Below are 20185 nucleotides of genomic sequence, written 5' to 3'. Positions count from 1 at the left end.
CGGCGCTGGCGCTCCCCGGCCGCCAGGCCGCCGGCTCGGCCCCCTTATATAGCCCTCTAAAAATAGCTCGCCTCGCACCGCCTTGTAAGGCAGCAGGGAGATCCGCGGCGCGCCAATCCGAGCCTGCCGCTGGGGCCAGGCCCCGCCCCTGGGCCCGGTCCGAGCTCCCTATTGGTCCTCAGTGACTTCATGAGCCCCCTGTTTACCTTACATGGTCACACGCGGCCTAATGGACGCCCTCCTCCGAAATCCCACGGCTGCGCGCAGAGCCGGGCGGAGGGAGGGAGTTTGGGGAGGGAGGGAAGGGGGGGGGGAAGAGCAGGAGGAGGAGAAAAGAGGGAGGGGGTGGGGAGACTACAAACTAGCAAGGATGGGGTGGGGGGTGGGGAGGGAAGGGAAGGGGTGTGGGGGAGAGGAGCGATCGCGAGAGGGAGAGGGGAAAAAAAATGCAACCTCCCAAAATAAAGAGCAAAGATTGCATTAGGAGCGAACAGCGCTGCAGAAATAGATGGCAGCTTCGTGTCAGTGAGTTTGCATCCCCCTTCCTGGTCCACGAGCTGGAGTGATTACCCTGGAAGGGAATTGTTACTCCCGTGAAGTCCCCTTTTCCTGGCAGTCATCTGCACTGTACACGCTGGACGTCTCTCTCCATCCTCCCCACTCGCTCTCTCCTCTCTCATCTTTCTCCCTCTCTCCTGCATTGATTTTTTTTTTTCCTTTTTAGTTGACTGAAACAAAACAAAACAAAAGGGCCACTGGATGTCTGCCTTCTTGGGGGGTGAGCCAGACAGACTGACAAACAAACAGACCCAACTGTGCTCGGGGGAGGGTTTGTCCTCCCGTTTTGCCCGGCTGCAGCAGCATGGACGTGTTGGCTAGTTATAGTATATTCCAGGAGCTACAACTTGTCCACGACACCGGCTACTTCTCAGCTTTGCCATCCCTGGAGGAGACCTGGCAGCAGGTGAATGATTTAAATTACTTGTGTAAATCGTGTGGTGGCTGCGGAGACGCAGGGGCTGCGTTGGTGTGGGCTTTGGGTTGCATTTTTTTGTTTGATTATTATTTATTAGTACTATTTTTCCCCTTTCTGGCTGTACGTTGTTTAAAATGTTTTTGGAAACAGTCCTATGCGCTTACCTTTCCACCCACCCCTAAACCCCTTGGTGCGCCGAGCCCAGCAGCCGGTCCGAACTGCCTGCGTTTCAGTCACCAACACACATCCTTGCGCACACACTGTCCCCTATCAGAGACCCGGAGAACTTCTGGGGTTCGGAGGAACCGGGTGGAGAGGTGGTTTGGGGCTTTAAGAGCGATGGTTAACAGGATACCACCTCCCTACATGCACGAGTTCTACCTACTTGATACCTAAATCAGGTTTATCTATTTCAACTGGTGCTGAGAACTGTCAGTTGGGGGAAGGGAAAAGCGGAGTAATTAGCGAGTATCAATAAAGAATAGGAGCTTGATTTTTGAGATTACAAGGTGGGCAGAAGGGAGAGAAGCCCAGTGACAAAAGATGCTCCGAGGATATCTACAAGGACTGATCTATCTCAGGCTGACTAAGCATTGTAGGTTTCCCCAGGGTAATGCCTCCAGAGAGAAAATACCCTCTACTTCTGTCCTTGTTTCTTTTTTTTCCTTTCCTTTCTTTCCCTTTTATTTTTCTTTCTTTGAGATCTCTTTGCTGTGAGCCCAACCTTTGGACAAAAGGTGGTGTGTGTTTCTGTGCCTCTGACTTTGTCTTGGTGGACTAGTTAAGAAACTCCTAAGGATGCTGAAGGGCACTGGTGCCAAGTTGGCTAGGAGTCCCAGCTAGGATGAAGTGGGGCTTGGGGACAAGTTCACAGGGCTTTGTGAAGTGGAATAAAGAAAGTGCTGGTCAGTGGAAAGCAGTAGGTCTTCTGTGGAGAACAGTGTTTTTTTGTTTTTTGTTTTCCCCAGTATGGATTAGGAGCTGCTGAAGGGGACATTCTGCAGGAAAGATGGGTTGGGGGGGAGGGCGGGGGAGGAAGGGCTCCATATTTAAAAACTCTAAGATGTTCCCCATGGAAAGTCCAGGAAGACAGTTGGGATTTGTGCATCAGAAAGGTGAACTTGCTCTGTCAGTCCTAGAGAAACCTGCTTGCCCTGGGGGAGGGCTGTGCTAGGATGTGTGTGGCTGATCCTGTAACTTCTCTGCTCAGTGTCAGCAGCTTGTTAAGGCTAATGAAAGACTGAATTTTCTCTGCCAGGATCCAAAGCAGGATTTGTCAGCTTGAAGCTGGGATATAAACAGTTGCTGCTGTAAGAAGAGGATTTTAGGGTTTGTGGGGTTTTCTTGTTTGTTTGTTTTTGGGGTTTTTGGTTTTGGGGGATTTTTTTAGTAGAAGGAGCCTGTGACAAAGCCAATTGACTGTACCATTGTTACTAGTTGTTGTTCTCTTTTGACTAGAAGCTGTTTGACTAGAAGCTGGAGTTTTCCTCCAGGTATTGGCCTCTGGTGTCTCTGTGTGTCCACGCATGCATTCCTGTCCCAAGATGCTGGCAAATACTCTCAACTCTTAGGTTTCTCAACACATGCACAGTTCATATATTTTTAGCACAGAACATTTCTTCAATGCATCTTTCCCCTCATCCTTCATAAGACTGTATCTCATGAAGGGTCTCACTGGATCTCTTTGACTCCTTTTATTTTGCATGCTAATTAAACCAAAATGTTGTCAGAATTTCATTTTCTAAACAGCCTTCATTTCACACCATCAGCCCACCAGTGCACTGGTGTCCAATCATTGCATATTAACAACTGTCTAGACAGGTTAGGGAAGGGAATCTGTTGATGTAGTCAGCCTGCCCCAGGCAGCTCTTGTTTGTGACTGTTAAGCAGTGTTGGAGGGAAGAAAGTTGGCTTTATTTGTTACAACGTTCCCTCCTGATGAATCACACAACTTTGTTTTGGTTCAAGTTTTCAGAGTAGTAAAGCCTGCTTTGGAGAACAGTTTCTCCAGAGGAAACCTGCTTTTCTAGATCTAGCTAGACCATCCTGGAGAAACTCTACATCTGCAGAGACATCATTGGCTTGACAATTAGTGGATGTGTTAGATCTATTGTTTCCTCACAAGCCATCTTTGCTGTTTCCTCACAAGCTCTTCCCCCTCCCCTTCCTGCAAGGAATCTCAAGCTTAGTTTCTATTTGCAGGCAGAGGTATGTTCTTTCTGAACTCCGTTCTTACTTATTGTCTTAATCTTCTCCAATTGCCAACCACTCTCACCTTAAGATCTTTCAAATTATTTCAGAGGCACACTCATAGTTCAGACTGAAGCACAACTTGTACGCAAACACTTGTAAATAAGATTCCACTCTGATTTTGCTCCGGAATCTCTCCTTCCAACTGCTCTATATAAAGGTAGCCCAAACTCCCAAGTTCACACTGATTTCAAAACCTTCAGCCTTCATCTCTTCCTTCCTCTCCCTACCCCCATCCCCTTGCCTCTTCTGAGTGATGATGGCTATACGCAACTGTTGGTTCACAATCAACCATCAGATGGTGAAATTTTGAGACTTCTTTACTCAAAACAGCTCAAGAGGGTTGCTACAAGAAAACCCAGGCTGGAGAAAGTCTTCTGCTGCTGTGGGATAATCAGATTTTAGAGGTCAAACAAGGAGTAATTATTAAATGTTCTTCTTAAAATGAACAATGTACCTGGCCTCCGGGAAATGAGTGAAAAACCAAGATCTCAATAATCTGATTTGGTGTCTAGAGAAGAGTGGCTTGGATGATAAACCTTAAATATGTGTATTCGAAAAATTGAGGATGAATTGTTTGTGGATTTTATTTCATACTTAGTATATGAGATAATTTCCTGTGTCACTGAGCTTGTGACAGGGCCAACTCCTGTCGTGGAGATCATCATTTTGACATTGGATTTTCAGGCAGCGATGCCTTAGCTACATATAGCTCCAACTCCGGAAATCATTGCTGGTGTAATTTTAAAACCCAAATGGACATCCCACATTAACAGCTCTTCATCCTTGGACTCTGACTGCATACTTAAGCACTTGGCCCAAGTAATATCATCTCTGCCTGTCATATAACTGTAAATTACACTCTGCTTATGTGGTCTATTATTTTATGGAATTCAGCTGACACAACTCTTAAGGCTACCAGCTTTAAGCTCTTTGGAAACTTGCAGGAAATTTTCCAAAAGCTATCTGAGCAAAAAAAAAAAAAAAAAAGGAAAATGTCAAGAATACAACCCAAGCTGGAATAGATTATATTGTACCATTTGACGCTAGCTAAAGGGAGACCCATTCATGACTTTTGTTATTAAGAGAAGTTATGACTCTTTGCTCCCAATGCTGACTTGAAAAAAAAAACAGACAAAAAAATGCAGATTTGATACAATCCTCTTAGCTCTTTCTTTCTAGACTATACAAAGACTCTTAGAATTTTTATATATTTATTTTTCCTAGCCTCCTATCTCATGAGTTCAGGTCGAGTCATGATGCTCTGAGTCTCTTTGGGACTTAACTTTGCTTCATGTCATAGAGGAGCTTATCATGTTTACTTGAATAATCTTATGGAATTATGCTCATAGTTAATGCTGATTCATAATTGGCAAATAGGGTCAGTTTCAGGCCTCTCTTTGGCTTGGAGAAAATTTTCCACTGCTACTGGAAACAAATAAATAAATCATAGAACCTTCTTCCCTCCTCCTCCATTCCCCCATTGTTTTAAACTAATGGCATAGTTGGCTACTCTAAGGACTAAAGTGTCCCCATAACGTTGCTATTTCATCTTGGTTGCAGGCACCCTGAGACGTTTTATATTTAAGGGCTTTTGGTGTGAAGCATCTCTAGGGGGAAACCTGCAGAAGTGGTTGCCTTCCAAGAACAGGCTCGTGGTACTTAGGATGGGATTTGCTCAGTGAACCACGCTGCTTTTCCTTCTATATGATCTTGCCTTTGCATTGCCTCTAAGGCCTGAGCACCCAAGTGCTGTCTCAGCCAGAAAGACAAAGCAAACTGTGAGATCTGCCCATCCGCAGGTTTGCCACTATCCCCAATTTGTAGAAAACCTTGTCATGAATTAGAATTTCTTGGCAATAGCACCACCCTGAGAATTTTGTAGACACAAAGGAGCCTTGGTTACCATGCTGAAAGGATAAAATAGCTGGTTTCTCGTGTGTGTGTGTGTGTGTGTGTGTGTGTGTGTGTGTGTTTTCCAGTTTCTGTAAACCTCTTTTTTTTTATAACTTTGAAATAGTGTCTTGGTAGAAAAAAGGTAGATTAAAACAATTAGAACTTCCCCTGCCCCTGTTATCCAGCCTTTTCTGTATAAAGATGCACCACTAGATAAATAAATGCAGCTTTAAAAATGAAAGCATATGAAGTCACATACTTCATTCTTTTTCAATAGATTTGTTTCTATGTTCTTTTAATAGGCACATCTTTGTACAGATCTGGGGGGCCCTCAAACATTATCATTCCCTTTACCTGTCTACAGTTGGTATTGAAAGTAAGTGAAGATTTCAATGAAGAGATATATGTATTTACTACATCTGTTCTTAGTAGGGGTAAATGATGACTATGATTCTTTGTTCTTCATGGACTTCACACCCTACTCCCTGTCCTGGGGAGAATGAGATTTTTGGGGTCCCATCTATTTCAGAGGCATTGCAGAAGATACAGGGTGACAGCCTTGCCTTGAAATGATTTATGGATGGGCATGTTAGAGTCCTTAAGTGTTCAAATGTGAGCTCTTCCTCTTTCCGAGCCCATTCTAAATATAAATGCCTATAGGGGCTAATTTCCCTCTCCACTTAAATGAGGATAGTTTAGAGAGGGTCTTAATGGAGCTTTTAATAGCCATTCTCTTATGAATCTCCTAATTTTTCTCTCTTCAGAGAAACCCAATATTTTAGCTTTTTGAGTAGAAGCATTGCAGTCCTCTTCATCACTTTGTGCCTATTAAGGAAAGAATAGTTTACTCTGGCCAGTCCAGAGCAGCATAATAGTAGCTGGCTGGCTCATAATAGTAGCATAGTTGTTCTGATACTTGTCCAGTTAGTAGATGCCCCAATCTTTGCAGTTTATAATAGTGTGTAATGGATTTATAATCACCCTTGCTGGAATCATGACTGGCAAATGCAGAGACTGCATTTGTGTGACTCTGGTTCACTCTCTCCATCAGTTAGCACATTGTGTTGGAATTGGAATTTGCTGAAAGTTTAGGACAGCTCCCAACTTGAGCAGTGCCAGGTGGATGAAGAGTAGAGATTTAGTCTTCTGTAAATCCTTTTGTTCTCCCAAATCAACCAAATGTTTACATAGCCTAAACAGGTAATTGAAACCCAAATTGCTGGCTCCTGCCTAGTCTAATAATGACTAGAAAACCCTACAGCTACTAAATGGTATAGTCATTATTGTGACATGTAACATTGACACCTTAAATAGTATCCCTCCTTTCATTGTATGCCCATTTTAGGACATCCACAGGAGAAACACTACTTCTTAAATCTTTCCAAAATAAAGTCTGCTACCATTCGCACAAGCTTTTATCATCATCTTGCTCCTCCCTACCTTGTCCATATTTCCTCCTGTTAATTGGCAGAACTGTTTCTATTTCCTTGAAACCTTTGTAATTTCCTCTCCTGATATTTGGTCTGATTCTAAGAAAGTGGTCTTTTAAATGTAGTATGTCTCTTCTGTTATCTGTCAGAGGACTCATATCCTTGATATATACATGCTACAATGGAGTGTCACCAGTAGCTCTTGGTGTGAGTCTAATGTTGGTGTGCTTGAGATATATGGCTCTGATTTCATAGGAATACCATTCCTGGTTGAGATAGTAGATAGAACCAGACACCTTGTGGCATCTTCTTTATTTATATTAAAAATATAGAAAGTAGTCTCATTCTTACGTTCTTGTTCATGCAAAGGACTGTGTTTGAGTGATGCAAAGGTGAATTGGAGGTAGAATATTCCTGGTAGGAACTTGACCAGCAGTGGGGAGAGAAAGCATGTTTAAAATTAAGTAAAAAATAGGACATAACTGAAAAAAAAGGATCAAGTTTTATGGGCTCTGACCCCTTACATATCTGTATTTGCTCACATTGTTATGACTTTAAAAAATTAAGACATATTAGAGATTTACTGAGTTCCATTGTGGGCATACTTTTAGCTAAGGATGTATTGGGGGCTGGATACTTTTAGGGCAGATGAGCAAGTGTGACTTCACATGTCCATAATGGCCAGGAAATGGCATCTATGTCTGTGTCATTCGGAAATGATTTGAGGTAATTAAAATAATTAATGTAGGACCATATGCAATGATATCTATTTCTGAATATGGATTCATTGACATTTCCTGAGGGTCATATTGAAAGTCAGGCCTTCAGCTTTGAACCAAAAATAGGGACAGAGCATCTTAGAATTTCAACTCTTGAAAAGGTCTTGTTTTTTTTGAACACTAAAATACTAGGGTTCGACCAAGTGACTGCTGAAGCCAGAGGAGGCACTGAATTCTTCAAGGACACACAGTTTAATGTTAACACTGATCCCTATAGAGCCCTGGGCTTTTTTCAGATGCCCAAATCAATTCTCTTGCTCCCCATTACTGCTTTTGAATATGCTTAGACTCATTCTTCATACTCTGCTATCATCTATCCCCAAAAGAGAAACCCCTACCCCCATTTTTAAAAAAAGAACACTGGCACATACAAGTTTGGAATTGCCTGGATTCTAGACCAAGCTAATGAATAGTTTAGAAATGCCTTACTTCTTTAATTTAACCCCTTTTCCACTGTGTGTGTGTGTGTGTGTGTGTGTGTGTGTGTACGCGCGCGAGCATACGTGTGTGTGCCAATCCTGAGGTTTGAACTCAGGGACTGGGTGCTGTCCCTGAGCTTTTGTTTTGCTCAAGGCTAGGGCTCTACCACTTGAGCCACAGCTCCACTTCCAACTTTTTGGGCAGTTAATTGGAAATTAGAGTCTCAAGGACTTTCCTGCCTGGGCTGATTTTGAAGGTTGATCCCTAGATCTCAGTCTCCTGAGTAGCTAGGATTACAGATGTTAGCCAGTAGACCCTTTCCCACTTTTAATAATGTATATTAAATTGGAAAACACTATACTGGTTAAAGGAAAAGCTGGTTAAAGGACCACCATTTGAATAATAACAAATGGAATGGGACTAGGGAGGTTACCTGGAAGAGTATGTAGTGTGGGTTGGATGGAAGGTAGAGCTAGGGTTTCATGTAGAAAGCAGCAAACGTGAAATGACTTTATTTTTGATACCCTGACCAAACTGTATGAAATAGCAATCTATGTGCCAGTTCATGAAAATCTTTCCTGACATGTGTTAAAATTCTTCAGAGGGTTGGCTGGGCAGTAGGGTAGTTTATAAATTTGAACAAAACAAAATGCTGCATGCTCTAGTAGAGCAGGATGAAGAACCCAGCCTAGTAGAGGGTCCTGGAAGATGGAGCAGGCCTGAATTACACAACACTTCCTACTAATCACTCCTGTGTCCTTCCTAACTCCTCATCACCTCTGCTAGTTCTGATGGTGGAAATCCTCCCCTACAATTCATCTTACAGTCCTCTTTTACCTCTAAGATCTTAGAAATTGAAATTTCCTTCCCAAATAGTTATGGATTCTTTATTTCCTCAGAGCTATCTTCAACTGTAGGTATTTTCCTGCCTTTCAGGTTCATGGTTTTTTGTTGGTTTGTTTCTTTGTTTAATTTGAGATATGCTACTATTGGTAAAAGCATTTTGAACTGCTTCACCATTGCCACAGCTGAGTATGTTTCAATGTCTACATTTTTCAATTTCTGCTGTGATCTCTTCTTTTTCTTGGCTTCCTTATTTCATTTGATAACAGAACCGTCCTTCTCTTAATCTAGGTTGGGTGTACCAGCTATCTTTGGCTTCTTGTTTTCCCTGAATCTAATTTTAAAAATAAATAAATAAAAGGTTCTAGTTTCAAAAATCCTGTGAATTAAAATGTGAAATCAGTGTCCAAGGTCCCATGGACTTGGCTTCTGTAGAATGTCAGCATTCTTCTTTCAACTTTCTGTTCCCTCTGCTGTTGCCATGGGTAGATCCTGTCACTTCCCTGAAATTGTCTTTCTGCCACTCTAGACCTCTGGTGTTCAAGGCTCCCCACTACACATAGGATGAGGCCAGTCATTCTAAGAGGCAAGGTGTTCAAAAACTTAGCCTACATAATGTTTGTTAAGTGCTGTCCACTTTTATGGGTAGTAAATGCCATCTAAATGAATGGAGGGTTTATTTGCAGGAGTTTTTATGTATACTTTTTCCTGTGACCTTCTCCCTTTCCTCTGTCCTGTCCCCCTTCCCCTCTCATTCATTGCTCTTTGCCCAACTTCTATCCATCCTTTAATCTTTAGATAGTTGCCACATCTTCCAAGAAGCTCTCCCTTACCCTCAGCTAACAGTAATCGCTACTATTTCTACACTCTTGGCAGTTTTTACTTCCTTTTATTTTTAGTGTTGTAGAATAGCCTAAGTGACTATTGTTTCTCTCTGTCTCTCTGTCTCCGTCTCTCTCTCTCTTTTCCCCTCTACCATCTTTTTTTTTTCTTCTTTTTTTAGATAGGTTGTGGGAGTTAAAGAAAAGTTGATGCTTTCGCTATGATTTTGTTAATCACTATTTTTTTTTTTTTTTGGTACTAGTCCTAGAGCTTGAACTCAGGGCCTGAGTGTTGACCCTGAGCTTTTTTTTTTTTTTTCTCGAGGCTGTCACTCTACCATTTGAACCACAGTTCCACTTAGGGCTTTTTGGTGGTTCATCTAAGAATCTCAGAGATTTTCCTGCCTGGGCTGGCTTCAAACCCTCATCTTCAGATCTCAGGCTACTGAGTAGCTAGGATTACAGATATGAGCTACTGGTGCCTGGCTGGTGATCACTTTTTAATATATAATATGCTTTTTGGAGAGTCTTGTGTACAATAGGGATTTATTAGTTATTTGGAGAGTATGTTACAACTGTAAGTTTTAAGATTTGACTATGTTATTAGTAGTGGTTCTCAGTTGTGGTTGCACTGCAGAACAAGCAGATCATTATTCCTTTGGGAAAGACGCAGGCAGTCATCAGCATTTGTATAGCTTCCTGGTGCTTCCAACATGTAGATGGAAGCATTGAGCTATTGGCCAGTAAAAGGTCAATGGTACAACAGCTTATAGCAGGCTTCTTTTCCTCATATTGGAATATTTAATTTCTTGTGTAACTTGCTAAGTTATGCCAGAGGTTTCTAACAAAGCAGAGCAGAGATGGCGGGTGTTCACACAGCTCACTGGTCAACAGCAGCAGCCTAAATGCTCTGTGTTTTGCTTTCTCTCACCTTAAAACATCTAACTCAGTCCATTTTGGCTTATATTTCCTCTGACCCACTCCAGGTTTGCTTAACCTGGTCAAATTCCATTTCTGGAAACTTTGTGGTGTTAGGCATTAAGCTTCAGTCATGTGGTGTTTTCAATAATTCTTAGTAGGTCCTCAGCCATAATTTTCCATGGACTCAGACTGCTCCATAGTTTTAAAGAGATGTATGTGTGCATGCACATCTGTTGGATGATACCAGGTAGGTTTTAGGTACCAGCTCTCCATTTAAAATTTTTTTTTTTACTGACCACACTGTTAAGGAAGTAGGCTCTGTTTATAAAGAATTTCAAAGGAATCATCTTTCTAGTAAGAGGAACAAAAATAAACTGTGGAACAATCACTGCTGGGCACATTCAGGCAAGGAGACAGCCTCCAAATCCATGGAAGGCTTGGCTCCTATGGTAATGACAGTGGGCGTGTGGTGATCTTTACAAAGAAGCCTTAGAAATGCCCCTTTTTTTCAAACTGTGCTGTTTGCAAAATTCTAGGTCCTGTAGTGGCATCCTTTCATCTATAAGCTGTCTTTGATGGGGGTATGTATGGTTGGCAAGAGAGACCATCAGGAGAGGAGCTCAGAGCTCAGGGTTGAAGGATGCTTTTTGGAAAGCTCAACCCAGCTGTGAAAATGGCAATTAGTGTGAAGCAATTCTCCTGCAAGGGAGTGTCTGACTGCTCTTGACCCCAGTGTCACATTCACCTTCCAGAGCCCAGTGAGCAGGAATTTAATGGAATGGTCATAGTGTTGGTATCTATTTTTGGAGAAGCAGCAAATTTGCTCAGCATACAAAGAAGTGGAAATAGACCTTTCCTATGTGTGACCCTACCTTTTGAGGTTTTAGTGGTTGTTCACATTGTCACTATAGGCCTTGTCCTGGAGCCCTGTGAAGGAGGGCTTCTGAGAGGAAGCTCATGGGCAGAGTTGATTCTCCTGGGGGAATTCTGCTGGAGATCTTGCTTAATGTCAGACTCAAGTCATTGATTTTGCTTCTAAGTACCAAGATTGTTTGGCTTTATCCTATGTTGAAAATAGGTTCTTCCTTCCTTGAATATGGATTCAGAGCTTATTTGTTCTATGATGGGAATTTTCATGTTTTTCTGACAAACACCCATGGTGCACTTTGATAATTGTTTGATAATGGGCTACGAGTGTTTTGCTTGTGGTCTCCTGACACTGACACATCCTTCCTGTTAACTAGGGAGCAGGCAGATATTACAGAATTTCCCACTCAGAGGTGAGAAAATTGGGGTAGTGGGTGATTAAGCAAGTTGTCTAACTGTGGCTACAAAATGAACTAGTGTAAAACGTGTGGCAGAATCTACTTTTCTCTTTCCCCTTTCCACTTAGCTGTTCTTCCATTCATTCTGTAGCATCACAATAATGTCTAATCTATATGCTTCCTAAAGGTTATCTCCTTGAGTTCCTTATATGCATCCTTATCTTTCATCTTCATGGTGACCTTGTGAAATACCTATCTTGCTAATTCCTATTTTATAGATGGAAATATTGAGGTTTCTGCTATTTACTAGCTTTTCTAAAATTATATGGCATGCAAGAGGTTGAGCTAGAATCCAAAATTAGGCAAGCTACCCGACACTCTTTAAGTTTCATATTTATAATGGCTTCTGGTTAGAGAGGAGACAACAGGGCAGAAGCCAAGTTGTGGCCTGGCAGTCAATGGACTTATATAGATTTCAGCAGCTCACTGGTCTGTCTGCTTTCTGGGTTTTGCTTTTCTCATCTGTAAATGTACTAGACTGTGCTAGATGCTGCTGAAGGTCACCGTGTTTTACAGTGCAAGAGTTACGTGGAGGCAGAGCTGGAACCTTGAGAAAGTCACTGAAAGTCTTTGAGTCCTATTTGTCATCCATGGAAAGAGTTATTATATCCTGTAAAAGTGGCTTTCTAACTCAGTGTCTTGGAATATAGCAACCATTTGAATGTTCCTTCCTCACCCCTGGGCCTTTTTAGTAATAGTACAAAATTCTCTTTCTCAAAAACTGTGGATGGTCTCTTGGAGGTCTTAGTGATCCTGGAGCATCTAAGAGAAGGTGGATGAGAGATGGTAAGGTAGACATGGTATATGCACGTGGAATTCCTTTCTCTGCATATGGGTGAAGTTCTCACTAAGTCACTAATAGTTAGAAGGATATATATTTTCCTCATAAATTGGGTCTAGGGGTAACATCCTTAACAGCTGCTTGTCCAACCTATTGCTGATGACTAAACTTTCTAGCATGCAGTTATTCTATTTTATTGTATTTTATCTTACTTTATTTTATGAGTCAAAATTAGGTACACATAACACAATACAGTACTGGTTACTGTACCTGCCATTTCTGCCTTACCCGATGACTGGGCTTACTGCAGCTTATGAGAGTGAATCAGGTTTTATGAGATCTATAAATATCTCAGATAGGAATTTTATTTCATTTTCCTCCTTCAAATAAGACATAATGGAAGCACTCACATACACGAGGAACATTCTTTCTGTGATAAAAGTAGGGTGTTTGTGAATTGGCTTCTGAAAGGCAATCATTTGATAGGCTTATGTTGGGAGGGTTCTTTTTTTTGCGGGGGAGGGCCAGAACCATGCATATGCTGCTATAAAACTCAAAGATTATTACTTCCTTTATAAGGTTTATCCCAGTACCTATGGAGAGATTTATTTCAGAGGTGCTGGCTTGGTATAAAAACTGCATGCCCTCCTTCTGCACATTGTTATTTTCTTAAAGATATAGACACCAGGAAAAGGAAGTCTGAGCTTCCCTAGGAAGGTTTCATACTGCTTCATATAGCTCATTACATTGGAATTACACTTTTAAAATATTCTTATGACTGTTAATTTTCTTAATGTACATGAACTAATATTCAGGAATGGGAAAGATTTTCTCTTATTTGACAAGTACCCAGAAGGGACTTATGAGCCCTACAACATAACAAAAGAATTTTATGAAATTCAAACTGAATTTTCAAAAGCAACTCTTATAAGTGTCTCCTTTTTCCTATCTGTAAAATGGAAATCATGGGCTTAAAATTTTTCCATGTCTTAACTCAGATCTATTGTTGCAAGTTTAACTGACTTCACAGGCTTCTTGCTGTTGTTTTAGTCTGACCACTTAGTTCTTTATTTTTCCTTCCATTTTTATTTTCTTAGTAAAGGCACAATGTTCCTCATCTTCTCTCTTAAAATATAAAATATTATATACTAAATATAATGTCTTCATATTTAACTAGAAAGGAATTTAATTTGTTCTTGAAAAAAATAAGCTGCATGAACTTAGAATAGTTGCATCAGAAAGCATGCAGAGAGGACTTTCTCTTTCATGTTATTGCATTTTTTTCCTATTTAACTTCATGTCAACATGTAACACAATCCTAGCACTTTGCCTCCACCACATATGACAGCCCTTCTGTGCTTCTGTCCACTGAAGTGATTTCTCTGCTCCTTAATTTCCTAATGTATACTGTGGGGACATAGAAGCAGTGAGATTATCAGAGATATAAGCAGGAAGCTTTTAGGCTTGAAGATGTGTATTACTTGGCTGGCATACATATTTCAATTTTCTTCTTAAATGCTTTTAGACACTATCATGTACTCCTCAATTAACCTCATCTCCACTGTTTTTATCTTCCTTTGTTTTTGCATTTCTGGCTCATGGCGCATGCATTTGTGTTTGTGACCCCTCCAGACTAGCAACTAGCTACCTTTCCCTCCAAAACAACTTGTACGGGGGACAACTTTTAACTCCTCCATCACTATTTGAAGCTTGCTTGCTCAGTGCTCTCATCCACAGTCCGTTTTCATTTCTTTCTTGCCTTCTCCATCTTGTTGAATGTCTTTGTTTGGCAAGCTATTTTATAAAGCAAGTTCCAAATTGCATCTCACTTTTTCCTAGTCATCCAGGTTCTGTTGTAGATCATGGAAATCTGGGATGGAAAAGACCATCTGGCTCATCCCTCCCCCTGCCTGGGCTGAGCAGTTGCACTTGAGCATGCTCATTCTTTATTGGTATTTGCAACATTTTCCAACTTGGAAACTAGCTGAGTTTCCTGAGTATGTAGCCTCTTCTTGGTCTAAGTGATTATAAAAGGGAACAATACTAACCCCCCCTCAGCTAGCCTTCATTAACAAAAAAGATCACCACTGTCATGGTTTCTTTTGCCACCAGCAATCAGTGGTGGGGAAACCCTTTGTGTGTGTGTGTGTGTGTGTGTGTGTGTGTGTGTGTGTGTGTGTGTGTGTGTGTGTAAGAAAAACACATAAGCAGTTGGGGGATTTTCTCAATCTGACATTGAAGAATATTGCATAGAGTTCCACAACTACTTTAACTGCTTATTATTTTTATTTTTGTGGAAATGGGTTTTATATGACTTGTTTCACTGAGGAAGTGATGTTGGGTATTATAGTGTAGTACTTTTCTGAGACTCAAGTACTTTGCTGTTTTCATACCTTTGGCTTTCAAGAACTGCCAGTAAGGTACTTGGCCTTCACTTTCTAATGCTTTCAGGATGCTATTCTACATTAGGGGTGCTTAAGAGAATTATTCTTTTATATTGGCTTCCTTATATGACTAAGGTTATATCACTTAGCTTGACCAGATGGGAATTTTTCAGGGTCATTATTTTCCTGCTTCAAAAAAAAAAGGCCATTCTTTGACTTGCTGAATGTAAGGTGTTCTTCCTTTTTTCCAATCACTGATAAATTTTTCTTTTGAAAAAATTCTGATTTCTAATGAAGACCCAAGGTTATTATCCTCCCCTCTCCCTTCTCTTTCTCTCTCTTTCTGTGTTTGTAAAAACATTTATCTTGTGTGTGAATTAGCTATTAAAAATGTTCCTGAAAAATGTTTCTTGAAAGGAAGGAAGAGAAAAAGAAAGAAGAAAGAAAAGGGAATAAAGACAAACATTAAGTGGATATAGAATGTTGGTAGACAATTTTTCCTGCAAAACAGAAGCAGAATACAAACCAGTTATCCTTTGACCTAGGATGGGCCCGCTTACTTGTTTTTCACCAGCTTTTATATCTGCAGGATTTTACAAGAATTAGAACTTTAGGAGCATTCCACCTTTCATTGTAATCATTCCTCTTCCTTATCAACTTGTAAATAACCTGCCTGAGCTTTAGGGATCATTAAATCCAAGCCAATATTGTACTCTTAAGAATTGTGAGACCCTCTTTCAGTATTTTACATGTGTTTTCATGTTAGCACAATGCATGGTGCAGCATGGCTCACAGCCAGGCTTCCTGTACGGTGGGCTGCAGTTCTCAGGCTTAGTGAGCATCATGTTAAATGACACAGAATCACTTTGGAAGACAGTCTCATTTCATTTTTAGTTCCTTCCATCCTTCGAAACTCAAGGAAGTCTCATTCTTCCCTTCCTACTACCTCCCTCCCTTTCCTCTGATTATTATGATTCTTTTCATTCACGAGAATCGGTTTCAGACCCTGAGCTTCTGACAGGCTTTAGAAGTTCAAATAAGGTTTTATTGTCTTTAATTTTTTTGTTATCTCCTTTTAATAGACATTTGTAGCAAATACAATAAAAGAAAATAAAACACATGCGATTCTGTAAAGGTAAGTGAAAACTGAAAGCAGGGAAATAATTGTGCAGATGGAAGACTGAGTTGGTAAAAATGTGTGAAGGGGGAATGTAACCGAAGTCACTAGTGTTGTGGGAAATTGAAGGGATTTGGCATCAGAAAATGTGGAGTTTAGTCTTGACTTTGTAAATATAAACCAGGGCGAAATACTAAACTGTCTTTTTCCATCTGGAATGCAGGGATTATAATAATAGGATTGTTATAATCAAATAATACATGGATATGTGAAAGTGCTTTGTAAACTGTCATGTGCTATACAGAGTTACTGCTTCTATGTTCTGTGGTTGGAGATGCTTTGGCTTTAAGCTTTAAACTAATACCTTTTGTTGGCTTTCTTCTTTTTTATGATTTCTGTTATTTCCTTTGCAGAAACTTAGGAGCTTCCTGTTCATTTAGGGCTGTGACTGGTGCTTTAAGCAGGGGTCTTTGGAAATGTCCTACTGGTTGCCTAAATGGACATAAAACTTGCTAATTTCTCGTATATATGCTAGCTTTCAACTACATTTTGAGGAAACTAAGATGAGTTTGTAGAAGATAATATGTCAGAACTTCTAGATAAGGATGATACCGTATGTGTGCGTGAGTGCGCGTGTCTGTGGTGGCAGTGGTACCCAGGGATGAAGAAAGTATAGGATTGGGGGTGGAAGTGAGAGCTTTGGGGACACTTTGCATCTGAAAGTGGAAGTGTGTGTGGCTGACTCATTCACAGTGCTCTGTCACATACTGAGAAAAAGATGGGGACTTGCCTGGATAGGAAGTCCTGGGTTTATCCCCAGGTTATTCCACACTGGGGATAGAGTGACAGAGAAGCATGTGGCTCTCTGGGGTGTAAACTCTATTTCAGCTAGAGACAGCCTTGGTATGGAGTAACTGCTAGTAGGAAGGGAGGTTGGACTCTTAGAGGGTTACATTTGCTGAGTTGCCCAAACCTCAGGAACTCTTCATTGATGATGCTGCTGGGTAAGACATGTGCCCGACTGAAAAGAATTTTAGAACTCAGGTGTCAAGTACGAAGTACACTCTTATGCAGTGATGTTACCCGTAGCACTGGAGAACACAGCATTCATCTGATCTCTGTCCCTAGAGGCTCTCTGGATGTCTTCCTGTCATCAATGACGTGGCAAGAGGGTGAGTTCTCTGTCCACAATAGACCACCCCACAGCGGGCCTGAGCCAAGATGAGCACAAGAGAAAACCAGGATGGATTGTTGCCAATCTCTTGAAAGCATTTCCAGTAGAGCAGATATAGGCACCCCTGGGAATGTCCCCTTCTTGATGGGAGTCTGGCACCCCTGCAGAACCTCAGCATGATAGAGCTAGAAAAATGGATAGCTAGGTTAGAAGACAAAGGCAGAGCCTCCTGGAGAGAGACTGACAGCTTGAGGGAGGGTGTCGCTTTGAAAGTGTTTTTAATTTTTCTCTCCAGAAAATTATTAACAACACCCAAGGTAGGAAAAGAAACCCATCAGTTTCTTATTTTTGACTCAGAAATCAACAAGAATGGGTACAGTTGGGCAAAAGACAGATTTTTTCAGTCCTTGGGAGGACGGAAGCTATGAATGCAGCAATGAATTGTGTGGTAAGAGACATTCCTTACTTCTTATGGCCTTGAACAAGAAGGACATTAAAGAACATGTGTAAAGACTGGATGTATAATATTTTAAAGGCACCCAGAACTTCAAGAATGGAAAATAGAATGAGGATAGTGGGGTGATAAAAGATTTCCCCATATCACCTGCATTCCAGCCTTCCAATTAGATATTAGCAAAGGAAAAGTCAGAAGAAGAGTCATGAAGATGGCAACTGGGGACCAGTCTGGCAGTGTCAGGGAGTGGAACAGGAAGGATGTAAGGCAGTAGAGAGTAGTGTGGACTCGAAATGTAAGGATAGACACCATTTAAAGGAGTAGCTGTCATTTGACTCTTAGAAATGCTGTTCTAAAGGAATGTAAAAAGCTGTTGACAGATCGTTTGGTTTTTCAAGAGAAGTTAAAAGTCTGATGCTTTAAAATCTCAAGTCCTCAAAAAAAATCACAATAAAAATATTGAATATGTCAAAAAACCATCATGGGTTGGTTCTCAACACCTTATTTCGTCTAACTTTTGGGGGTGAATAGCTCTGTCTTCATAAATCCATTCAGAGTGAAAATCCAGGGCTATGGCCAAGGGTTTTCTTGCTCTGTCTGCCCACCTAGGCTCTAGGTTGAATCATGTGGGGGCTCTGAAGTTCACAGTTGTCTCTAGCCTTGGCTCTAGACTTTCATGAGGTCAGCTTATGGAGGAATCATGGAAGTGAAGAGGGACCCATGTTGGCCTCTTGACCCACTTGTATAGGGATTTCTTCAGACATATCTTTGTTTCACTTTCCCACAGGAGCAATTTGATTCTGGGGTTAGGAATGTGACAAGCACTTGAGTATGTGGCTGGGTTTTTGCCATCAATGTGATTTGCAGGGAAGTGTGGCCATAAAATGCTTTGAGATCATGAGTTGGATAGATTTTCCATCTGGTAAGCCATACCTTTCTCTGCAAAATTAAATATTTATGTACTTTTAAGGTTTAGTTTTGATTTTTTAAAAGAGGGTAAAATTAAAAAAAAACCGTACTCAACTATTAAAAAGAACATAAAATGCTTCAGATGAAATGGTAACATTCCAAGTTCACAATAGTTGGCTTTATTGGAAAACATTGCTTTGGTCTTTAAAGAAAATCAAACGTGTCCTAGAACATTTCAAAAACTGGCTGATGTTACCAGCCTGGCCTCAGGAGACCGTGGAAGCAGACAAGTCAGGAGCTTGTGCTGCTTGTATTCAGCACACTGTATTATGGAAGACTTTTGCCATCATTAATTAATTATTCCCCTTTCTCTCATGTTAGGGTTTCTCCACTGTGCCTTTTCTCATGGAGCATTGACTTCATTTATTTAAAAGAACTTTATATTTTGAAATGTAGACTCACAGGAAATTGTAAAAATAATACAGAGCCCTGTAGCCTTCACTCAGCAAAGATGACATCTTAAGCAGTCTTCCTAAGTCTTACTTCCTTTGTGGGGAACTTCATCTAAGGGACTGGAATGCACATAGTAGGAGAAATACACAGAAAAAGGGGTGGAATCTTTATGGGGAAGAAGAGGAGGGAGAGGAGAGAAGCATCCTGGCCTTCCCTGACCAGGCTTCCATATACCTGAGATGTTTTTCAGCTGGTAAATTAAAAAAAAAAATACTACATTCTATGTAAATGGGAAATGGAAAAAGAGGAATTAAATGCCAATTATATGTGCTGATATTTATTAGATGTACATATTATATTATGTATATATGTTAATATATGTATACATAAGCATTTATTGACAGTTTAGAGGAGGGTACTGTGTGAAAAAGAAAAGATTATAACTTTTTTTTTTGACCATCGTGGGGCTTGAACTCTAGGCCTGAGCACTGTCCCTGAGCTCTTTAAGTCAAGGCTAGCACTCTACCAGTTGAGCCACAGTGCCACTTCCTGCGTTTTCTGTTTATGTGGTGCTGAGGAATCGAACCCAGGGCCTCATGCCTACAAGGTAAGCACTCTACTACCACTGAGCCACCTTCCCAGCTGATTATCACTTTTTTTTGTCATGCTTAAATTCCTTTGACCTTCCTGTGGGATCATTACTTTTAATTTGTAAAGAAAAATCCAGGAAATGCAATAAGGAAAGAGGTATGTTTTCTTATGCTTATATTTTCTGAAAGTCCTGTGTTAACTTAAGTAGATCAGTAATTTGGACCAATAATGATTATCTATGATTATAATTGCTGCTCTTTCAGTTGGGCCAATAAATGAACTTGTCCTCTCTCTCCCCATGACCTAACTGAGAAGACAGATATGGAACCAGGTAGGCAAGATCAAATCCCAGGTTGGATGATTTAGGCAAGTGCAATTTCATCCAACATACTCATTCCCAATCTGTTCTTGCCTGTGGACTGATCACAAGTGGCCAAGTGTGTGCTGCATAGTGAGGTTACTGTGTCCTGGCCCCATTATGTTTCCTTCATGGAGGGGACAGAGTAAAGCCTCTCAGGGGGACAGAGGGAGTGGGAGATGAGTGAGCCATGCACTTCATTTTGTCGTTGTCTTCTTCTTCTTCTTCTTCTTCTTCTTCTTCTTCTTCTTCTTCTTCTTCTTCTTCTTCTTCTTCTTCTTCTTCTTCTTCTCCTCCTCCTCC

General features: G+C 40.9%; 1 protein-coding gene across 2 annotated transcripts in view; it reads left to right on the top strand.

Annotated features, from left to right (window-relative positions):
* Positions 1–484: 484 nt before the first annotated feature.
* The window catches only part of Klf7 (Kruppel-like factor 7 (ubiquitous)), an 88004-nt gene continuing 68303 nt past the window's right edge, over positions 485–20185 (top strand). Inside the window, exons 1-2 of one of the 2 annotated variants that reach the window (XM_013028151.1) lie at positions 485–525; positions 725–964. In XM_013028151.1, the coding sequence (XP_012883605.1) occupies positions 863–964 (102 nt within the window). In that variant the 5' untranslated portion in view covers positions 485–525; positions 725–862. Of the gene's footprint in view, positions 526–724; positions 965–20185 lie in introns of those variants that run through there. The other variant, XM_013028238.1, reaches the window with a different exon arrangement.

This window comes from Dipodomys ordii, unplaced genomic scaffold (genome assembly GCF_000151885.1).
Source record: "Dipodomys ordii isolate 6190 unplaced genomic scaffold, Dord_2.0 Scaffold1, whole genome shotgun sequence".
Taxonomy (NCBI): Eukaryota; Metazoa; Chordata; class Mammalia; order Rodentia; family Heteromyidae; genus Dipodomys; species Dipodomys ordii.
Note: the sequence above shows the minus strand (reverse complement) of the source record. Positions and strands in the feature narration are given on the sequence as shown.